Raw genomic sequence first — 20,528 nt, 5'->3', positions numbered from 1 at the left:
GTTACGTAAGTTAATGCGTAAGTTACGTATATTTTTCACTAATAAAACGTTCGTAAAAAAATTAAAAGTTCTAGTTGTCTTTAAGTAACTAAAAGATCGCAGGGCAACAAGGCCTCCTCCCTCCCCTTTGTCCTAAAAATTGTCCGATCAAAACTAAGAGAAAGCCATTTAGCAAAAAAAAAAATAACATACAAATTTCGTTATTAGTATTCATGTGCGGAGAGCCAAAATCAAAACATATATTAATTCAAAAACGTTAAACTTAAAACGACATTAAAACTTAAAACGAACAGAAACTATTCCGTATATGAAAGGGGCTGTTCCTTCCTCAATGCCTCGCTCTTTACGCTAAGGTTTTTCACTATTTTAAAAAGTAGATTTGAGAGAAAGAGTCAAACTTCAGCGTAAAAAGTGGAGCATTGAGGAGGGAACAACCCCTTTCATATACGGAGTAATTTCTATTCGTTTTAAGTTTTAATGTCACTCCTTACTTTCAGATAAATAAAAAAAACTTTTTTTTCTCTATTTAATCCTGAGAAAGTGCCAAGTTTTTTCAAGTACCTCAAATCTACTCAAGTGCCTTAAAGCTAAAAAAAAAAAAAACACTCTTTCGCAACAAAAATCTGGAATAAATCTATTTAAGTGCCTTAAAGCTTAATAAATAGTCCTTTGTAACAAAAACCTGGAACAAATCTATTAAAAGCACTTATTCAAAATAAAACCATTTAAAAATAAATGGAGCAAATATATTCAAGTGCCATAAAGCTAACAAAAATAAAAGAACACCCCTTTGCAATAAAATCTGGAACAAATATATTCAAGTGCCATAAAGCTAAAAACACTCCTTTGCAATGAAAATCTTAGCAAATTCGATGGTTTGGGTACTTCCAGGGTACGTCCCAATTACAATCCCTTAACCTAACTTCCAAAGTTGCTAGAATTGCCAGAACACATGCAAAGACTACATCAGACATCAGAATCCACCAATTCTACTGATGATAGTGGAGGGCCACAAGAGCAGCAAAAGACACACCCAAGTCGTGATGAACAAGTCCTAGACGTCCGTGTGTAATTTTCTCGCACTAATAGTTATTCTACACAATTTTAATATCTGATGCGAAAACTAATTAACACTTATTAAGCTAGAAGTGGGTGTAATTCCACCATTATTAAATAAGTAATAAATCTAGAAAGCAGCCTTACGTTTAGATCCAAAATCATACGATCCAGGGATGTTCGCAGCATTTTGGGGGTCTGATAATCAGGAAGAGCTTAATACTGACTTCGATTGTACAAGCGATATACAACACCCTGTTGTACACGCCCTGCCCATCCCTTCCGTTGTAAGGCATTAGATTTTGCTATCCATTGCGTCTCCATAACCGACGTGTTCATTTCGGGACGAAATCTACAAAATTAATGCCATTTACTCGATTTCCATCATTTATATACATGAAAGATAAGTATAAAATAAAATAATATGGGGGAGGGGGCTTGCCCCCCCCCCAAGCCCCCCCCCCGCGCGCGTAAGTCGTTACACGCCATTGTAGTTGTGTCTCTATGTCCCACCTGTGAATATAGATAGATATTCACAGGAATACATATATACATATATATTCACATATACATATATATATATATATATATATATATATATATATATATATATATATATATAATATGTATATATATATATATATATATATATATATATATATATATATATATATATATATATATATATATATATATATATATATATATATATATATATTCCGTCTTTCTCATCATCTGAAACCATGGAGTGTTCTTGATGGCTTGGAAAATGATTATGATTTATTTATTGATAAGTGGTGTAAGAAAGAGAATAAAAATAAAGAGAGTTTTCTAAGTTGGAAGAATTTAATTATTAGTAGAATAAGAAATAAAATATATTCTAACTTAAAAAATAGTAACACTAAATCATTATTTTATAATGCGAAGATTAAACAAGCAATTGCTAATCTAAAGAATGAATTTGTAATTGTGCCAGTGGATAAAGCTAATAATAATTTTGCCATAATTTGTCAGAAGCTGTATTGTCATATCTTAAAAAGGGAGTTATGCACAACTAATGTTTACGAAAAGGCAAATATAGAGGATGAGAATTTAATTGAAAAGACTGAAGAAATACTTTTTAAAAATTTTAATATTAAAATAAATGACAATGATAAAAAGTTCCCTTTCCTGTATTGGACTGTAAAATTTCATAAGAATCCCCCTAAACCACGGTTTATTGCTGGAGCAGCTAAATGTCCAACCCGCATTGCTGCTACTGACCTCTCTTTAATTTTAAAGGAATTGTAAATAAACTTAAAACCTATTGTTCTGGTATTAAAAATTTTTCGAGTTTTAATCCATATTGGAGTGTTAATAATTCACTGCAGGTGATAGATTCTTTAACAATGGTTTCAGCTGAAAGAATTGAGTCTTTCGATTTTGCGACAATGTATACTAATTTATCACTTAATGTAGTGTTTGATAATTTAAAAACTGTTATCAAGAAATCTTTCCTCTTATCTAGTAAAAGGTTCTTAAAAATAGACACTTATAATAAAAAAGCTATATGGACAAATTGCTTTAATACTACAGTTAACCTGAATGCAGGCACTTGTTGCGAGTGAATTACTCCTAGTAATATCAAAATAAGTGGTACGCGGCCCCATATTATTTTAATCTTGCAGGCCCAGTCCCCCATATTATTATATTATAGACTTGTCCTATTTACTTTTTTATTATCTTATTTTATATGGTTAATTTTTATATCTGGAAGTATGTGACTGGTTATAATGTAAATCTGCATTTTTACTATAATTATGTTGTATATATAATTTAATTGCTGTATGACAAAGCATAGTTGCATTATTTTGATTCCTGTTTTTCAATGCAGACAATTGCTGCAGGTGAATAACCCCCTACCAATAGCAAGATATGTGATGTAATGAAGTTCAATGAATATTGACTGAAACGACACCCTAGAAGCTAGTGATTACAGATGGCACAGATAAATCAAGTGATAGGAACGCGTATAACCTATTGGTCGAACGTGTCAAACCCTAACGACAACAACAACATTAATAAATTTGAAAAATATTAACAGAATTTCCATCAAAAATCTTTCACACTCTCTACCCTCAAAAAATATCATTTTTTAACTTAAAAAACAATACAACAAAAAAACATAAGTGAACGTTAAAACATTGCCTATAGCGATCCCAAATTGCCTGCCAAATGAAATGTGTACGATGAATAAAAAGAACAAAAACGAGTATTTTAGTACTCATTTAATTGATTGACGATGGATTTAATACTTTATACATTCTTTAATACTTTTTTAATACTTACATTTTTAATACTTAAATTTTCGACAATTAATGTGATTTTCAAGCTAGGCTGCTGTGACAGAACTAGTTTAACCGCGAAAAATTATTCTTGAAGCGAGGGCTATATCCTCTAAATTTTTATTTTCTAACTTATACAAAAGTAACAAAATTATAACTAAACAAATTTTACAGATGTTTTGTAAATCTTTTTTCTTTTTTAACCCCATGGAACAAAACTATCACCCTCCCCCTGAACACAGACCCTGCACACGGAGCTGCTTGACACAACACAACTTGACCACATAGCAGAGTGAATTACGTCTGTAGCGCAAGAGCCACTTAAGAATGAAATACCAAGTTTTTTCTTTGTTTTTATTTTTAAACTTAGAATTTAGCTTGTTTTGAAATTCTTCTTCTGTAAAATGAACCTATAATCCTATTTTTCGGGGATAATGTCATTGTGACTAACAATGCGGTCCGTCATGACAACTGAAAAAAGCGGGACTTATTCAGGTTAAAAACGATTAAAAGGAGGAAATAAAATCAATTAACGTTTATCAAGGTTTAATTTCTTTTTAAAATATGTTATTTTGCAAATATCCCACAGCTGCGACTTGCACCGAGAAGGCAAGTTATCTACAATTTTGAAGGTATCATTTTTAGAAATACCCACAACATCGACGTTTCTTATGTTTGCATCAACGTTAACATAAGTTTACATCGACATTAACGTTCTTTACACGGACATTAACATACGTTTACATCGACGTTTACATACGTTTACATCAACATTTACATATGTCTATATCACCGTTTCTTTACATCGACGTTTACACCGACGTTTAGATACGTCTGCATGGACTTTTCTTACATTACATCGACGTTTCTTATCAAACAAAAAAATACGTTGTTTTCATATGTTTATATCGACGCTTCTTACGTTTAAATCGACGTTTCTTGCGTTTACATCGACGTTTAAATACATTTGCATCGACTTTTCTCGCATTAAATCGACGTTTCTTATCAAACAAAAAAAATCACACTTTTTTATCTATTTTGATCGTTTTTTTTAAGGAAAAAAAGATGAAGAAACGAATTTTGAAAATGTGATTCGGCAGATGACCAAATTGTCCTCTCTTGTTGAAATCGAGTTAGTTTCATATTTTCTAATTTCGGATCAACTTGTTTGGACGACAAACTGTAGTAAAGCATTCAATTTCGTTATCCGATGCGTCTCTATGACGGAAATATTCATTTCAGAAAAATAACTAAAATAATAAAGCAATATCAAATTCATGAGACAATTATGACAACAGATCATTGGTTTCGTCCAGGTTTCGCATAGACACTTAATGACAACTAGATTTATAAATCCTAGGACACAGCACAAGCAGAAATGAGAATAAGGTAAGAAATTTGATACTTAATCTGGTCCAGAGAGCAATATTAGATAAAAAGCAAACACTCAAGGCAAATAACAGTAATTCATTTCTTACCCACAACTTAGCCGAAGCCAAGGGAAAGTGCGGCGAGAAAGCGAAAAATAGTAATAATAGAGGAAAACACTTCAGAAATACTTGAAACACTTATACAACCTTCCATATTGAGGAGGATAAAAGATTATTACCCTTTAAAATGAAAAAAAAAAGCTTGTCAGAGGAGACATAGAGAAGAAGTATGCGTCGATACTCATAGATTAATAATTGAGTATCTCCCTTGAGTCCATGGCTTTAGCAAAGATTCCATCCTTAAGATAACTTAAGGATGTTTTTTTACCTGTAAGTAAGGAGCGACATTAAAGCTTAAAAGGAACAGAAATTACTTCGTATGTGAAATGGGTTGTTCCCTCTTCAACACCCCGCTCTTTATGCTAAGGTTTGACTCTTTCTCCCAACTCTACTTTTTAAAACAGTGGAATACTTTAGCGTAAAGAGGGGGGCATTGAGGAGGGAACAGCCTCTATCATACGTGGAGTGTTTTCTGTTCGTTTTAAGTTTTATTGTCGCTTCTTACTTTCAGTTAAAAAAAACTTTTTTATTATTTAATTTCTGAACGTTTTTGAAATAATGCATGTTTTGATTTTGGCTCTCCGCAAATGAATACTTAGAACGAAAGATGCATATTTTTTTTTTTGGTAAATGGCTTTTTCTTAGTCTTGATCGGACAATTTTGAGAAAAAAGGAATTGGGGAGGAGGCTTAGTTGCCCTTCAATCTTTGTAGGTTACTTAAAATGGTAACTAGAACTTTTAATTTTTTACGAACGTTTTTATTAATAAAAAATATACGTAGCTTCCGAATTAACTTTCGTAACGAACTTCTACATTCGTATATTTTTATTATGTATATGAGGGGGTTTGCCCCCTCTTTAATACCTTGCTCTTTACACTAAAGGTTAAATTTTGTCCCAATTTTTTAAGAATGACCCCTGAAACACAAAGGTCGTAGAAGAAATAGCTGAAATTACTAAAAATACTTTAGCGTAAATGGCAGGTATTTAGTAAGAGATGAACCTCTCATATGCGTAATAATTTCTGGTCGTTTTGTTTTAATGTTGCTCCTTACTTTCAGTTGAATTTTTTTTTTCATATTTATCTTTCACTGTTTTTGTTTTACATTATATTGGAAAATCCTACGCCCCCTTAGTGAAAATTCTCTCCTTCCATGACAAAGTCCCCCATGGAAAGATCCTCCAAAGAAACCCTCCTCCCCTCAACCCACTCCATCTCCAAGAAAAATTCCCCTAAAAATGTCTGTACACTTCTCAATAACAATTACTATATGTAGTAATTGGTTTGTCAAAATTGATTGGTCAAAGTTTGTAACTTTTATCCCCTCCCCCGGGGACTGTGAGGGAGTAAGTCGTGCCCAGAGACATAGTTATCAGGTTTTTCGACTATGCTGAACAAAATGTCTATCTCAGAATTTTGACCAGTTGACTTTGGGGAAAAAATGAGTGTAGGAAGGGGTCTAGGTGCCCTCCAAGGTTTTTAGTCACTTAAAAAAGCCACTAGAACTTTTAATTTCCGTTAGAATGGGCCCTCTCGCAACATTCTAGGACCACTGGGTTGACACGATCACCTCTGAGGAAAAAAAAAACAACAAACAAATAAACACACACCCGTGATCGGTCTTCTGGAAAAAAATTACGAAATTCCACATTTTTGTAGATAGGAGCTTGAAAATTCTATAGTAGGGTTTTCTGATACGCTGAATGTGATGGTATGATTTTCGTTAAGATTCTATAACTTTTAGGGAGTGTTTCCCCCTATTTTCCAAAATAAGGCAACTTTTCTCAGGCTCGTAACTTTGGGTAAGTAAGACTAAATTTAACAAAACTTACATATTTTAAATTAGCATAAAAATCCGATTCTTTTGAAGTATCTATTAGTATCAAATCCCACTTTTTAAAGTTTCGCTTGCTATTGAGCCGGATCGCTCCATACTACAGTTCGTAACCACGAACTGTTTGGTTTTTGAACGTTTTTGAATTAAAGCATGTCTTGATTTTGGTTCTCCGCACATGAATAATTAAAACAAGATTGTATATTAATTTATTTTTTTGAATAAATGGATTTCATATTGTTTTGATCGGACGATTTTGAGAAAAAGAATGGGAAGATTTTGAGAAAGATGGAACAATTATTGGGAGCGGGGGATTAGGCCTAGTTACCTTCCAATTTTTGGTTACTTGAAAAGGCAACTAGAACTTTTAATTTTACGAACTTTTTATTAATAAAAAAATACACATAACTTGCGAATTAACTTACGTAACGAACTTCTAAATTCGTATGTTTTTATTACACATATGAGGGGGTTCGCCCCCTCGTCAATACCTCACTCTTTACACTAAAGCTTAAATTTTGTCCCAATTCCTTAAGAATGACTCCTGAGTCACAAAGGCCGTAGAATAAACAGTTGAAATTAATAAAATTACTTTAGCGTAAAGAGCGAGGTATTAGGAGGAGGTGAACCCCTCATATACGTAATAATTTCTGTTCGTTTTAAGTTTTAATGCTGTTCCTTACTTTCAGTTGAAGAAACTTTTTCAGGCTGAAGAGACTTTTCATTGCTGTTTACACAAAATCCTTGAAAATCTGGCGCCCCCTTCATGGAAATTCTCTTCCCTCGTGACATATACCTCCATGGAAAGTTCCCCCCTACACATAACCCCCTCCCCTCAATCCCTCCCTCCAACTAAAAAAATCAACCTGAAAGTGTTCGTACACTTCCCAATAACCATTATTATGTGTAAACACTGGTCTAAGTTTGTAACTTGGAGTCCCTCCAAGGGGACTGTGGGGGAGTAAGTGTCTCCAAAGAAATAGTTTTTGAATTTCTTGACTATGCTGAATAAAATGGCTACGTCAGAATTTTGATCTGGTGGCTTTGGGAAAAAATGAGCGTGGGAGGGGGCCTAGATGCCCTCCAATTTCTTGATTACTTAAAAAGGGAACTAGAACTTTTAATTTCCGTTAGAATGAGCCCTCTCGAGACACTTTAGGACCACTGGGTCATTCCGATCTCTCCTAGAAAAAAAAAACAACAAATAAACACGGATCCATGATCTGTCTTGTGGCAAATTAAATAAAAAAAAACAAGTTTTCTTCACTGAAAGTAAGGAGCGAGATTAAAACTTAAAACGAACAGAAATTACTTCGTATATGAAAGGGGCTACTCCCTCATCAACGCCCTACTCTTTACGCTAAAGTTTGACTCTTTCTCTAAACTCTACTTTTTAAAACAGAAAAAAAAACTTTAGCGTAAAGATTGGGGCGTTGATGAGGGAGCAGCCCCTTTCATATACGAAGTAATTTCAGTTCGTTTTAAGTTTTAATGTCGCTCCTTACTTTCAGTTAAAAAAAACTTGGTTTTGTATATTTAATTTCTGAACGGTTTTGAATTAATGCATGTTTTGATTTAGGCTCTCCGTATATGAATAACTAAAACGAAATTTGCATAGGTTTTTATTTATTTTTTGGCTAAATGGCTTTCTCATAGTTTTGATCGAATGATATTTAGAAAAAAGGAGCGGGGGAGGAGGCCTAGTTGCCCTCCAAGTTTTTGCTTACTTAAAAAGTCTACAAGAACTTAATTTTTTACGAATGTTTTTATTAGTAAAGGATATACGTAACTTACAAATTAGCTTACGTAACGAGCTTCTGCATTCGCATGTTTTATTACATATATGAAGGGGTTCAGCCTCTCGTCAATACCTCGCTCTTTATACTAAAAATTTTGTTTTGTCCCAATTCCTTAAGAATGACCCCTGAATCACAAAGGCCGTAGAATAAATAGTTGAAATTTCTAAAAATACTTTAGCGCAAAGAGCGAGGTATTAGAAGGAGGTAGACCCCTCATATGTGTAATAATTTCTGTTCGTTTTAAGTTTTAATGCTGCTCCTTACTTTCAGTTGAAAAAACTTTATCATATTTATTTTTTATTGTTTTTTTTAGAAAAATTAAAACAATATGAACTAATTGTTTCACACATCTTTTATTATCAACTTTTGACTCTGAATTCATTTCTGGTGTTCATTTCATCGCCTGACCAAAAAAAACTATTTAATAGCAAAACAACATATTTTTTAAAGAAAACAAGATCTATGTTGCATGAGCAAACGCGAGGCTTGCGACAACCATTGTTGGGCTTCGCCGAGTAAAGTGTTGCGAGAGCAACGCTTTGGTTTTGTTTCCTTGCTTCGATTGAACGCTGAAGTTGTTAATCTGTAAGGATCCTAAAATGATCTGGATCAGACCATCTGCAACCAAATACTATTAAACTCGAGTGCAACCCCCCCCCCCCCACAGATAGTCCTCTTTGGCTCCCTTCGACAAAAATCAAACGTAATAGGCAACATTTTTTTTCGGGCGATAGTTGTAAAAAAGTACAATCATCTCTGCAAAAGTGACGGGCAGCTTTTTGGTGGGCGATAGTATCCTCATTTTCACTGAAGAGTTTTCGTTCAGCGCAGCTGCGTCTACCGTGCTGCATTCAGCCGATATGTTGGTTCTACTTTAATTTTGTTAGGTAGATGGTGCTAACAAAGTATGTGTCCAAAAAAGAGGTAGGAAGGGCGTAAAGTCGCTGTCCTTTCCGTGTTTCCTTCTTTCAATTCATTTCTATTCCGTAGTAGTTACAAAACATGTAACTAATATTACCACTAATTACAAACAATGACAAGATTAAAAAAGAAAAAACGCAAATGTCTTTAAATATCTGCTCTGACTCCAAAATATTTTCCACTGCGCAGTTTTTTTTGCGGGTAGGTGGCTCGAGAAGGCTGAGCACAGAAAAACAACTTTGAAAAGAGTGTATAAGATCAATGCATGGCTACTGCAGAAACTTGAATATCATAAGGGACTTTATAAAGGTCTGTAGGAATGAAACCTATTCAGAAATCGTTATTTGTTGATATTGGAGAAAATGATTCGAAAATTTGTGCTCATCTTCGAAAAATACCATATGAACATCGGTCACTTGCGCGTTATTTTATGTTTTACTAACTTCAAAAATAAAAGATAAAAATAGTAAAATGAAAAAGGTGACATTTATGTTACAGTCACTCAAATGCAATCATTTCCCGAAAAGGAATCCATCGACAGGCTGCCTTTCTTTTCATGGTTCCTTATTCTTGGATTCTGGAAATATAAAAAATAAATAGCAGAGAAAAACTAGAAAAAAGGTAATTTTACAATGCGATGGAGATTTAGATCATGATATGTTGTAGAGCTCTCTTTTCTGAACAAAGTGGTGCAAAAAAAAATTTTTTTCAATTTTTTCCTGGTTTGACCATTGTTTTTCCCTATCTCTTTCCTACTATTATTTATAGGGATCATTCTGATGGAATCTGTTTTAAAGAACACAACAAAGGCCATGGCAGAGCATGGGATTAATTTGGGAAGTAAAATTCTCATAGACTTAGATTATGCTGATGATTTGAGCGTCTTAGATTAACATAGTAGCAAAAGGAAGGTGTTGAGAGCTCAAGACGCGATACTAGGCTTAAATTATAATCTTAAGACGGTTAAGTCGCTTAGACTGGGTATATGTGAGAGTGAAGAGGTGACCCTGGGAAAAAAGGACTATTGCTCAAGTGTATAGCTTCACTTATCTAAGTAGCATTATTAGTAAAAATTGTAGATGCAGTGAAGATGTTAAAAGTAAAATATCCAAGGCCCAGGGTGTTTTTTTTCATGGTTGAAAAAGCTTGGAAGAATAGGGAGATAAGTCTGTGAACTTAGATTTAAATCTTGGAAGCTGCAATGCTGACAGTGGCCAAGTCTGGTTCTGAAACCTGAGCGCTGCGAAACACGGAGGATACTTTGTTAGATTTTTTCCAGAGATATCATCTATCGAATATCTTGGGTACCCGTTGACATCTAATGGACCATTGCGTCGACCCCAGGAAAGATATGTGTGATTCCTTTGTGTTTTATTGGATGAAAATCTGTCTTTCAAGAAGCAAATTGAGATGATCAGAGAAAAACTTTCGCGACACCTGGGCATCATTCGTAAATTTTTTAATTTGCGAATTCCGGATTTCCGGGAACAAATTTACGTACACTATATTTTTCTCTGATTCAACCATTAATGATTTACCGTAACATTTGGATGTTACATTTGGATTAAATTAAGAGATAAATCAGAGATAAAGGATTCAGGATCCCTTTTCTGAGAGGACGCGGGTTCGAATCCCAGTGTACCCAATTGTTCAGTTTGGGACGGGGGTCAGCGGCGTGTGTCGACCAGCCAGAGTCGATTCAGCTCTAAATGGGTACCTGGAGAAATCTGGGGAAGGTAAACAGGAAGGGTGTGCGAAAGCAGAGGATGGTTGACCCCTAGCCCCCCATTGCACTTCCTGGCTGAAGGGCCAAGAAGCGTAGATCAGCAACGCCAGTAGGGACTGTAAAGTCAAATGCATAGAAGCGGCAAATCACATAAACCACATAGAAGTGGCACGGAGGAGCATCTTACTATGATAAGTGCCAAAATCAGTTCACTGGGTTCCAGTCAGTTGAACTAACTCACAACCATATGGTATATTTTTTACATAAATTTACATGAATTTGTAAAAGCTACGTAAATTTAGTGGTAATTACGAATCTGGGACATCAATTTCAATGAAAAAAACAAAACAGGTGAAGATTAATTATTTTTGAAAATTAGCCCAATCCATTTTTGTAAATTATGAGATTTGTGCTACCTTTGTATAGGAGTATTTTTGATCAAAAAACACATCCCAACATTAATAAATCTTTAGGCAACAGAAATTACGAATGACAGAAGTACAATTTTAAAACCATTTCACATTTTAATGATTCTAAGCTTTACTGACGAATTCCCCCCTCCTCCAAGCTGTAAAGTTATCTTGACTACAAACTTAATAAACCCTTATACTGCAACTCTTTGCTCAGATGCCCCCCCCCCCCGAAAAACGGAGAGGGCTATGTTTGCTTTATGGCTTCCACGTCTGGTTTTGGCCGTTTATTTCTTTCTTTTTTTAAATAGTAATCACATATTGATGGTTAGTGCTAAAAGGTATCAAACAATCTTAGGATTTACCAATTGTAACAATTCACCAAAAATGCTAAAACCGAAAGTGGTCAAATAGTACCCACCATCTATAGAACTATACAAAAATCAACGAAGAGATGGCAGACTAGGTTTCACTGTGCCTTAAACAAGAAAGCAAACTACTTACACTAACTGCTTCATAAAACCAGGATCAATGACATAAACAACATCAGGTACAGTAAGGCTGGTTTCTGCAATATTCGTTGACAGAACGATTTTTCGAACGTCAGCCGGAGCAGCATCGAAAATCCTATGCTGCTCACCAACGCTCAGCCTGGAAATACGAATTAAGAAATAATCAGAAAGTGCGACAAAGAAACAATCATGATAATTAAGATGGAAAAACTACAATGAAATCATTTCAAGTTGTCCTACAAGGATATTACTTAAGAAATAAAGATTCGATTCATATTTCGTATTTTATGTAAAGTAAATAAAAGAAATATATACAAAGCATTGATTATTGAATACAAAAACATATAATATGAATGATTACTTGAACCAGTTATAAAATTTATGATGGAGGAGGGGGGCGGGTAAGGAGCAACAAAAATTGGGCTTACCCATATGTGTTTTTGTGCGACTTTCGACCTTATACTTCCTATTTGCGTCATTTTCTTAGCTGCCAGTTCTATTCTGAGCATTAGCATTCAATAAATACAAAAAAGGTACACTCCTTTAAAAAGATTAAATAAAAAAAATAAGTTTTTTTAACTGAAAGTAAGGAGCGATACTAAAACCTAACACGAACAGAAATTACTCCGTATATGAAAGGGGATGTTCCCTCCACAACACCCTGCTCTTTGCGTTAAAGTTTGACTCTTTCTCTCAAATGTACTTTTAAAACAGTGAAAAACTTTAGCATAAAGAGCAGGGCGTTGAGGAGGGAACAATCACTTTCATATACGGAGTAATTTCTGTTCGTTTTAAGTCTTAATATCGCTCCTTGCTTTCAATTAAAAAAAAATAGTTTTTTTTCATTTCTGAACGTTTTTGAATTAATGCATGTTTTGATTTTGGCTCTCCGTACATGAATAAATGGATTGTTCTTAGGTTTCATCGGGTAATTTTGAGAAAAAAGGAGTGGGGGAGGAGGCTTAGCTGCCCTTCAATCTTTTGCTTACTTAAAAAGGCAACTAGAACTTTTAATTTCTTACGAACGTTTTTATTAATAAAAAAATATACATAACTTTCGAATTAACTTAGGTTACGAACTTCTATATTCATAAATTTTTATTACGTATATATGAGTGGATTTGCCCCTCTTTAATACCTTTTGTCCCAGTTCTTTAAGAATGACCCCTGAATCACAAAGGCCGTAGAAGAAATAGTTGAAATTACTAAAAATACTTTAGCGTAAAGACCATGTATTTAGGAGGAGGTGAACCCCTCATATGCGTTATAATTTCCCTTCGTTTTGCTTTAATGCTGCTCCTTACTTTCAGTTGAAAAAAACTTTCATATTTATTTTTCATTGTTTTTTGTTTTAGATAAAATTAAAAAATCCTGTGCTCCCTTCATGGAAATTCTCTCCTCCCATGACAAATTCTTCCATGGAAAGATCCTCCCATGTAACCCCCTCCCTATCCAAGAAAAAATTTTCCCTGAAAACGTCTGTACACTTTCCAATAACCATTACTATATGTAAACACTGGTCAAAGTTTGTACCTTGTAGCCCCTGAGGGAGTAAGTTGTACCCAAGAAAACATAGTTTTTTTACTATGGTGAACAAGATAGCTATCTCAAAATTTCGACCTGCTGACTTTGGGGAAAATTGAGCGTGGGAGGGGGTCTGAGTGCCCTCCAATATTTTGGTCACTTAAAAAGGGCGCTAGAACTTTTAATTTCTGTCAAAATGAGCCCTTTCGCAACATTCTGGGACAAAGGGGTCTATACGATTACCCCTGGGGGATAAAAAAAAAACAACAACAAATAAACACGCACCCGTGATCGGTCTTCAGGCAAAACAAATACGAAATTCCACATTTTTGTAAATAGGAGCTTGAAAATTCTACAATAGGGTTCTCTGATACGTTGAATGCGATGGTGTGATTTTTGTTAAGATTTTTTGGCTTTTAAGGGGTGTTTGCCACTCAATTTTAAAATAAGGAAAATTTTCTCAGGCTCGTAACTTTTGATAAGTAAGACGAAATTTGACGAAACTAATATATTTTAAATAAGCATAAAAATTCAATTCTTTTGATGTATCCATTAGAATCAAAATCCTATTTAAGTTTCGTTTACTATTGAGCCGGATCGCTCTTTACTACAATTAAATAAAAAAAACTAATTTTTTTCGCTGAAAGTAAGGAGCGACATTAAAACTTAAAACGAACAGAAATTACTTCGTATATGAAATGAGTTGTCCCCTCCGCAACCCCTCGCTCTTTACGCTAAAGCTAATAATTGTTTTAAAAAGTAGAATTGTGGCAAAGAGTCAAACTTTAGCGTAAAGAGCGAGGGGTAGCGGAGGGGACAACTCATTTCATATACGGAGTAATTTCTGTTCGTTTTAAGTTTTAATGTCGCTCCTTACTTTCAGCTAAAAAAATTATTTTTTTTTTTATTTAATTTTTGAACGTTTTTGAATTAATGCATGTTTGGTTTTGGCTCTCCGCACTTAAATTATTAAAATGAAATTTGTATATTAATTTTTTTTGGCTAAATGGCTTTCTCTTAGTTTTGAAGAGACGATTTTGAGAAATAAGGGGTGGAGAAGGAGGCCTAGTTGCCCTCGAATTTTTTGGTTACTTAAAAAGGCAACTAGAACTCTTAATTTTTAACGAACGTTTTTATTAGTAAAAGATATACGTAACTTAAGAATTAACTTACGTAACAAACTTTCATAACCTTATATTTTTATTATGTATACGAGGGGGTTTGTACCCTCGTTAATACCTCGCTCTTTACACTAAATCGTAAGTTTTGTCCCAATTTTTTAAGAATGACCCCTGAATCAGAAAGGCCGTAGAATAAATAGTTGAAATTACTAAAAATATTTTAGCATAAAGAGCAAGGTATTAATCTCCTCCTAAATACCTCGCTCTTTATGCTAAAGTATTTTTAGAACCCCTCATATGCGTAATAATCTCTGTTCGTTTTAAGTTTCAATGCTACTTCTTCTTTTCATTTGAAAAAACATTTTCATGTTTATTTTTCATTGTTTTCTTATAGTAATGCTAGAGAATCCTGCGCCCTTGTCATTGAATTTTTCTTCCCCCATGACAGATTCCTCCAAGGAAAGATCCTCCAACATAGCCCCCTCTCCTCAGCCCCTTGAATAAAATCCCACTGAAAACGTCTGTACACTTCCCAATAACCAATACTATATGTAAACACTGGTCACAGTTTGTAACTTGCAGCCCCTCCCCAGGGATTGTGGGGGAGTAAGTCATCCCCAAAGACATAGTTATTATGGTTTTCGACTATGTTGAACTAAATGGCTATCTCAAAATTTTGATCGGTTGACTTTGGAAAAAAATGAGCGTGGGAGGGGGCCTAGATGCCCTCCAATTTTTTTGGTCACTTAAAAAGGGCACTAGAACTTTTCATTTACGTTAGAATGAGCCCTCTTGCGACATTCTAGGACCACTTGATCGATACGATGACCCCTGGGGAAAAGAAAAAAAAACAAAAAAAACAAACAAATAAACACGCACCCGTGATTTGTCTTCTGGCAAAAAATACAAAATTCCACATTTTTGTAGATAGGAGCTTGAAACTTCTGCAGTAGGGTGATCTGATTCGCTGAATCTGATGGTGTCATTTTCGTTAAGAACCTATGACTTTTAGGGGGTGTTTCCCCCTATTTTCCTAAATAAGGCAAATTTTCTCAGGCTCGTAACTTTTGATGGATAAGACTACACTGGATGAAACTTATATATTTAAAATCAGCAATAAAATGCGATTCTTTTGATGTAGCTATTGATATCAAAATTCAATTTTTTAGAGTTTTGGTTACTATTGAGCCGGGTCGCTCCTTACTACAGTTCGTTACCACGAACTGTTTGATTAGTTACCACGAACTGTTTGAAAACATACGTAACTTAAGAATTAACTTACGTAACAAACATCTATATTTTATATTTTGATTATGTATATGAGGGGTTTGTCCTCTCGCTAATACCTTGCTCTTTACACTAAATCTCAAGTTTTGTCCCAATTCTTTAAGAATGACCCCCTGAATCAGAAAGGCCGTAGAATAAATAGTTGAAATTACTAAAAATATTTTAGCATAAAAAGCGAGGTATTTTAGGAGGAGAAGAACACCTCATATGCGAAACGATGCTACTCCTTACTTTCAATTGAAAAAAAGTTTTCATGTTAATTTTTTCATTGTTTTTTTAGTAATGCTAGAAAATCCTGCACCCTTTTCATTGAATTTCTCTTCCCCCATGATATATTCCTCCAAGGAAAGATCCTCCCACATAACCCCCTGCCCTCAACCCGCCCCCCAAACCAAAACAATCCCCCTGAAAACGTCAGTACACTTCCCAATAACCATTACTGTATGTAAACACTAGTCAAAGTTTGTAACTTGCAGCCCCTCCCCTGGGGACTCTGGGTGAGTAAGTCATCCTCAAAGACATTGTTATTATGGTTTTTGACTATGTGGAACAAAATGACTATCTCAAAATTTTGATCCGTTGACTTTGGGAAAAAATGAGTGTGGGAGGGGGCCTAGGTGCCCTCCAATTTTTTTGGTCACTTAAGAAGGGCACTAGAACTTTCTAATTTCGTTATAATGAGCCCTCTTGCGACATTCTAGGACCACTTGGTCGATACGATTAACCCTGGGGAAAAGAGAAAAAAAACAACAAATAAATAAATAAACACGCACCCGTGATCTGTCTTCTTTCAAAAAATACGAAATTCCACATTTTTGTAGATAGGAGCTTGAAATTTTGTTATACGGTTCTCTGATACGCTGCATCTGATGGTGAGATTTTCGTTAAGATTCTAAGACTTTTAGAGGGTGTTTCTCCCTATTTTCCAAAATAAGGCAAACTTTCTCAGGCTCGTAACTTTTGATGGCAAAGACTTAATTTGAAATATTATGGCAAAGACTAAACTTATATATTTAAAATCAGCATGAAAATTCGATTCTTTTGATGTATCTTTTAGCATTAAAATTCCCTTTTTTAGAGTTTCGTTGACTATTGAGCCGGGTCGCTCCTTACTACAGTTTGCTACCACGAACTGTTTGAAAACTACACTTTTGAAAACAACTAAACAAAATCAGAGAAACATCTGAACCAAAAACATGGCAAACGAAGTAAAGACCAAAAATTAGATCGGGCACACTTTTTCCCTACAGATTACTGCAGATCCACTCAATTGGTTTGTGTTAAGAAAGCTAATTTTTTCCATTTCAAAATAAAACGTATTTAATTTAATTTTATTTTCAAAAAATTAACGTAAGAAAGCTTATAAAATTACATCCAACCTTTCTATTTAAAATATATTTCTAAGAATATATTTTGAAATCTCAATTTCATCCCTAAGACACTATAGCCTGAAAATCACCCAAGTCTAGTTTTCTCTATTTATATATTTTTCTTTACTTTTTCTGAGCAACATGCATAGCCAGTTTGCTCTCAGAGAGCTTCAATTTCCTCTTGTTTCATGTAAAAGGCCGTAGCAAATTCTCTCAACTGATAACTTGTCATCAACTTATTCCCTCAAGTGATAACATGTCACCCCCTCGAGTGATAACTTGTCATCCCTCATTCCCTCAAGTGATAACTTGTCATCCTCTCATTCCCTCAAGTGATAGCTTATTATCCCCTCATTCAAACCATGGACACCCTATTCCGGTACACAAATTACCTTGGGTTTGTGATCATTGTGAACCGTTCTCATAAGAAATTATTTTATATATTCTACGTATGTATAAATATATATATATATATATATATATATATATATATATATATATATATATATATATGTATATATATATATATATATGTATATATATATATATATATATATATATATATATATATATATATATATATATATATATATATATATATATATATATAGGTAATATGTACATAATGTACATTTATGTATAAACAAATAAAATATATATTATGTTTATGTATAATTATTTGTTTATGTATAAACAAATATAATATATATATATATATATATATATATATATATATATATATATATATATATATATATATATACATATATATATATATATATATATATATATATATATATATATATATATATATATATATATATATATATATATATATATATATATATATATATAGGTAATATGTACATAATGTACATTTATGGATAAACAAATAAAAAAGTTTTTCAACTGAAAGTAAGGAGCAACATTAAGACTTAAAACGAAGAGAAATTATTACGCATATGAGGGGGTTCGCCCCCTCGTCAATATCTCGCTCTTTACGTTAAGTTTTAACTTGGTTCCAATTTTTAAAGTAAAGCATCATTTAAACTTAAAACGAACTGAAATTGTTACGCATATGAGGGGGTTCGCCCCTCGTCAATACTTCACTCTTTACGCAAAAGTTAAATTTTTGTTCTAGTTTTTTTTTTTTTTTTAATGACCCCTGAATCGCAAAGGGTTTAATTAGAATAAATATCTCTTTTTAAAAGTACTAGAAAAAACTTTAGTGCAAAGAGCGAGGCATTGACGAGGGGGGATCATCCTCACATACGTAACAATTTCTGTTCGTTTTAATTTTGCTCCTTACTTTCAGTTGTTTCGTTTTTAATCTTTTGTATTGCACTTGGTATATAAGAAGTGAGATATAGCGATCGCACTTTCTGCCCGTTGGTCTCTGTCTCTCATATATATATATATATATATATATATATATATATATATATATATATATATATACTTTCTAACATGACTTACCTAGAATGTAGTGGCTGAATCCAATATTTCATTTCATCAACAAAGATTTGACTTAGTTTTCTACGAGCCGGGGCAATCTCTCCCCAACCAAGGAGAAAGTACAATATCGCCCCAGGCCCTTCTTTAGCATCAACAAACTGTATCACTCTTGCAACTAAATCCACATCAACACCAACCCCACGATGGCTCAATTTGAGGTCAATACCCTTCTCTGTTGATTCGTGGCACAAATCCTCTAAAAACATTTCCTTAACAAGGTGAGAAACACCTCTCATATTTAAATGTAGTGCGTCGAAATATTTCATCAGTTTTTGTATGTCAGCAGAGGCACTCATCAGAATAACTCGTAAGTTTGAATTGCGCTTAAGGACGTCCTTGAGAAGTATGAGAAGAAAATCGCTAGTGATGTCATGTTCATGTACTTCGTCAATAATGACGTGGGATATACCTGTCAAGGATGGATCGAACTGTAGCGGCCTGAAAATAGAAGAAAATACATCGAAAAATAATAGTTTCATTTTCATTTTTTATAACTTTGCATTTTTAAAACAAAAACGTTCCCTTTATCCCTTATCATATTTGTCAAGACTTTTTTAGGCTTACGACTTTCTTTTCAATTAATTTAAAAAACTTCTTCCACAAGGCAAGTTTTTCAAAAAAAAGTAAAGAGCTCGGTTAGGCCAAGAATGAACAAAAATAAAGTCAAATAATCTTCCAAGCGTAAAACTACCACAAGTCACTATCAATAAATACATGAAATTACCAAATCAAACTCAAAACGAGGAAAAATTAAAAAGAATAAAACTGAGAGCCCCCTCAACGCTTTCTCAAGACCAGGACACAATTTACGGTTTACTGAAAAAAAGACAAAAAACAAATGACCGTGGATTGTCAGTTTCATTGACATATACTGACATTTATTGCTTAAAAGTTTTGATAATTTTTATATTTATGAAAGTAAGAAAAGTGAAAAAACATTTCATACATACTTTGTTTTCAGTAAAGCGCAAGCTGTTTTCTGGTCTTGAGAAGCCATGGGGGTTATCAGCCCTATTCAAGTTCATTTTTGCACGTTTTGAGTTTGACTTGAAAATTTATTGTAATTTCTGTTCGTTTTGAGTTTCATTTATTTTTAATAAATGAAGTTTAAGTTAAATACGCAACTATTTTAATATTCGCAAATATAAATAAATATTTTAAAATATTTTAAAAAATATTTTAAAAAATACAAATTTTTTTAATATTTTGATGTTTTATAATTATTAAATATTTTAATTAATTAGTTTAAATTGAATATACAAATCAAGCTTATAACGAAAACACATTTTACTATTGTAGTATAAATAAGACTTAAAATAAACAGAAACTAAATATACAATCATAGCAAACAAACATACAACATATACTAATATAAATTAATAAATAAACCTTAAAAATAATAAAACTTTAATTAAACATGGAAATCAAGATTGAAACGAATAAGATTCAATTCATAAGAGAGTACGGGTACTGCCTCCTTCCCTAACTGTAAAAGTCTAAAACCTACTGCGTCATTGACGCTTTTTATTGAGGCCTGCTACATTCCTGGAATCACGACTGAATTACTAGACCAAACCAAAACTGAATTACTAGAATCACAAAAAGATTCTATAGAAAGGGAAAAGAGCCGACGCGTAG

The 20,528-nt window shown here is 33.5% G+C and overlaps 2 protein-coding genes across 2 annotated transcripts in view; one reads left to right on the top strand and one right to left on the bottom strand.

Moving 5' to 3' along the window:
• The window catches only part of LOC136040932 (zinc finger protein 271-like), a 113,651-nt gene that overhangs the window by 26,658 nt on the left and 66,465 nt on the right, over nucleotides 1-20,528 (top strand). The window lies entirely within an intron of this gene.
• LOC136041074 (ATP-dependent RNA helicase DHX30-like) lies at nucleotides 1,078-20,405 on the bottom strand. Its single transcript, XM_065725628.1, has 4 exons — nucleotides 20,398-20,405; nucleotides 18,852-19,328; nucleotides 12,066-12,212; nucleotides 1,078-1,408 (listed from the first exon to the last, which is right to left on the bottom strand). The coding sequence occupies exons 1-4, from the start codon at nucleotides 20,403-20,405 to the stop codon at nucleotides 1,273-1,275; spliced, it is 768 nt and encodes a 255-aa protein (XP_065581700.1). The 3' UTR covers nucleotides 1,078-1,272.

This window comes from Artemia franciscana, chromosome 21 (genome assembly GCF_032884065.1).
Source record: "Artemia franciscana chromosome 21, ASM3288406v1, whole genome shotgun sequence".
Classification (NCBI taxonomy): Eukaryota; Metazoa; Arthropoda; class Branchiopoda; order Anostraca; family Artemiidae; genus Artemia; species Artemia franciscana.
Note: the sequence above shows the minus strand (reverse complement) of the source record. Positions and strands in the feature narration are given on the sequence as shown.

Excerpts from the sequence above, each read along its gene's own strand:
- LOC136041074 (XM_065725628.1), bottom strand. Across the intron at positions 12,213-18,851 it reads ATTCAGCCACTACATTCTAG|GCTGAGCGTTGGTGAGCAGC; the intron begins GTAAGTCATGTT and ends TCGTATTTCCAG. Across the intron at positions 1,409-12,065 it reads GGTTTTATGAAGCAGTTAGT|ATTTCGTCCCGAAATGAACA; the intron begins GTAAGTAGTTTG and ends TTAATTTTGTAG.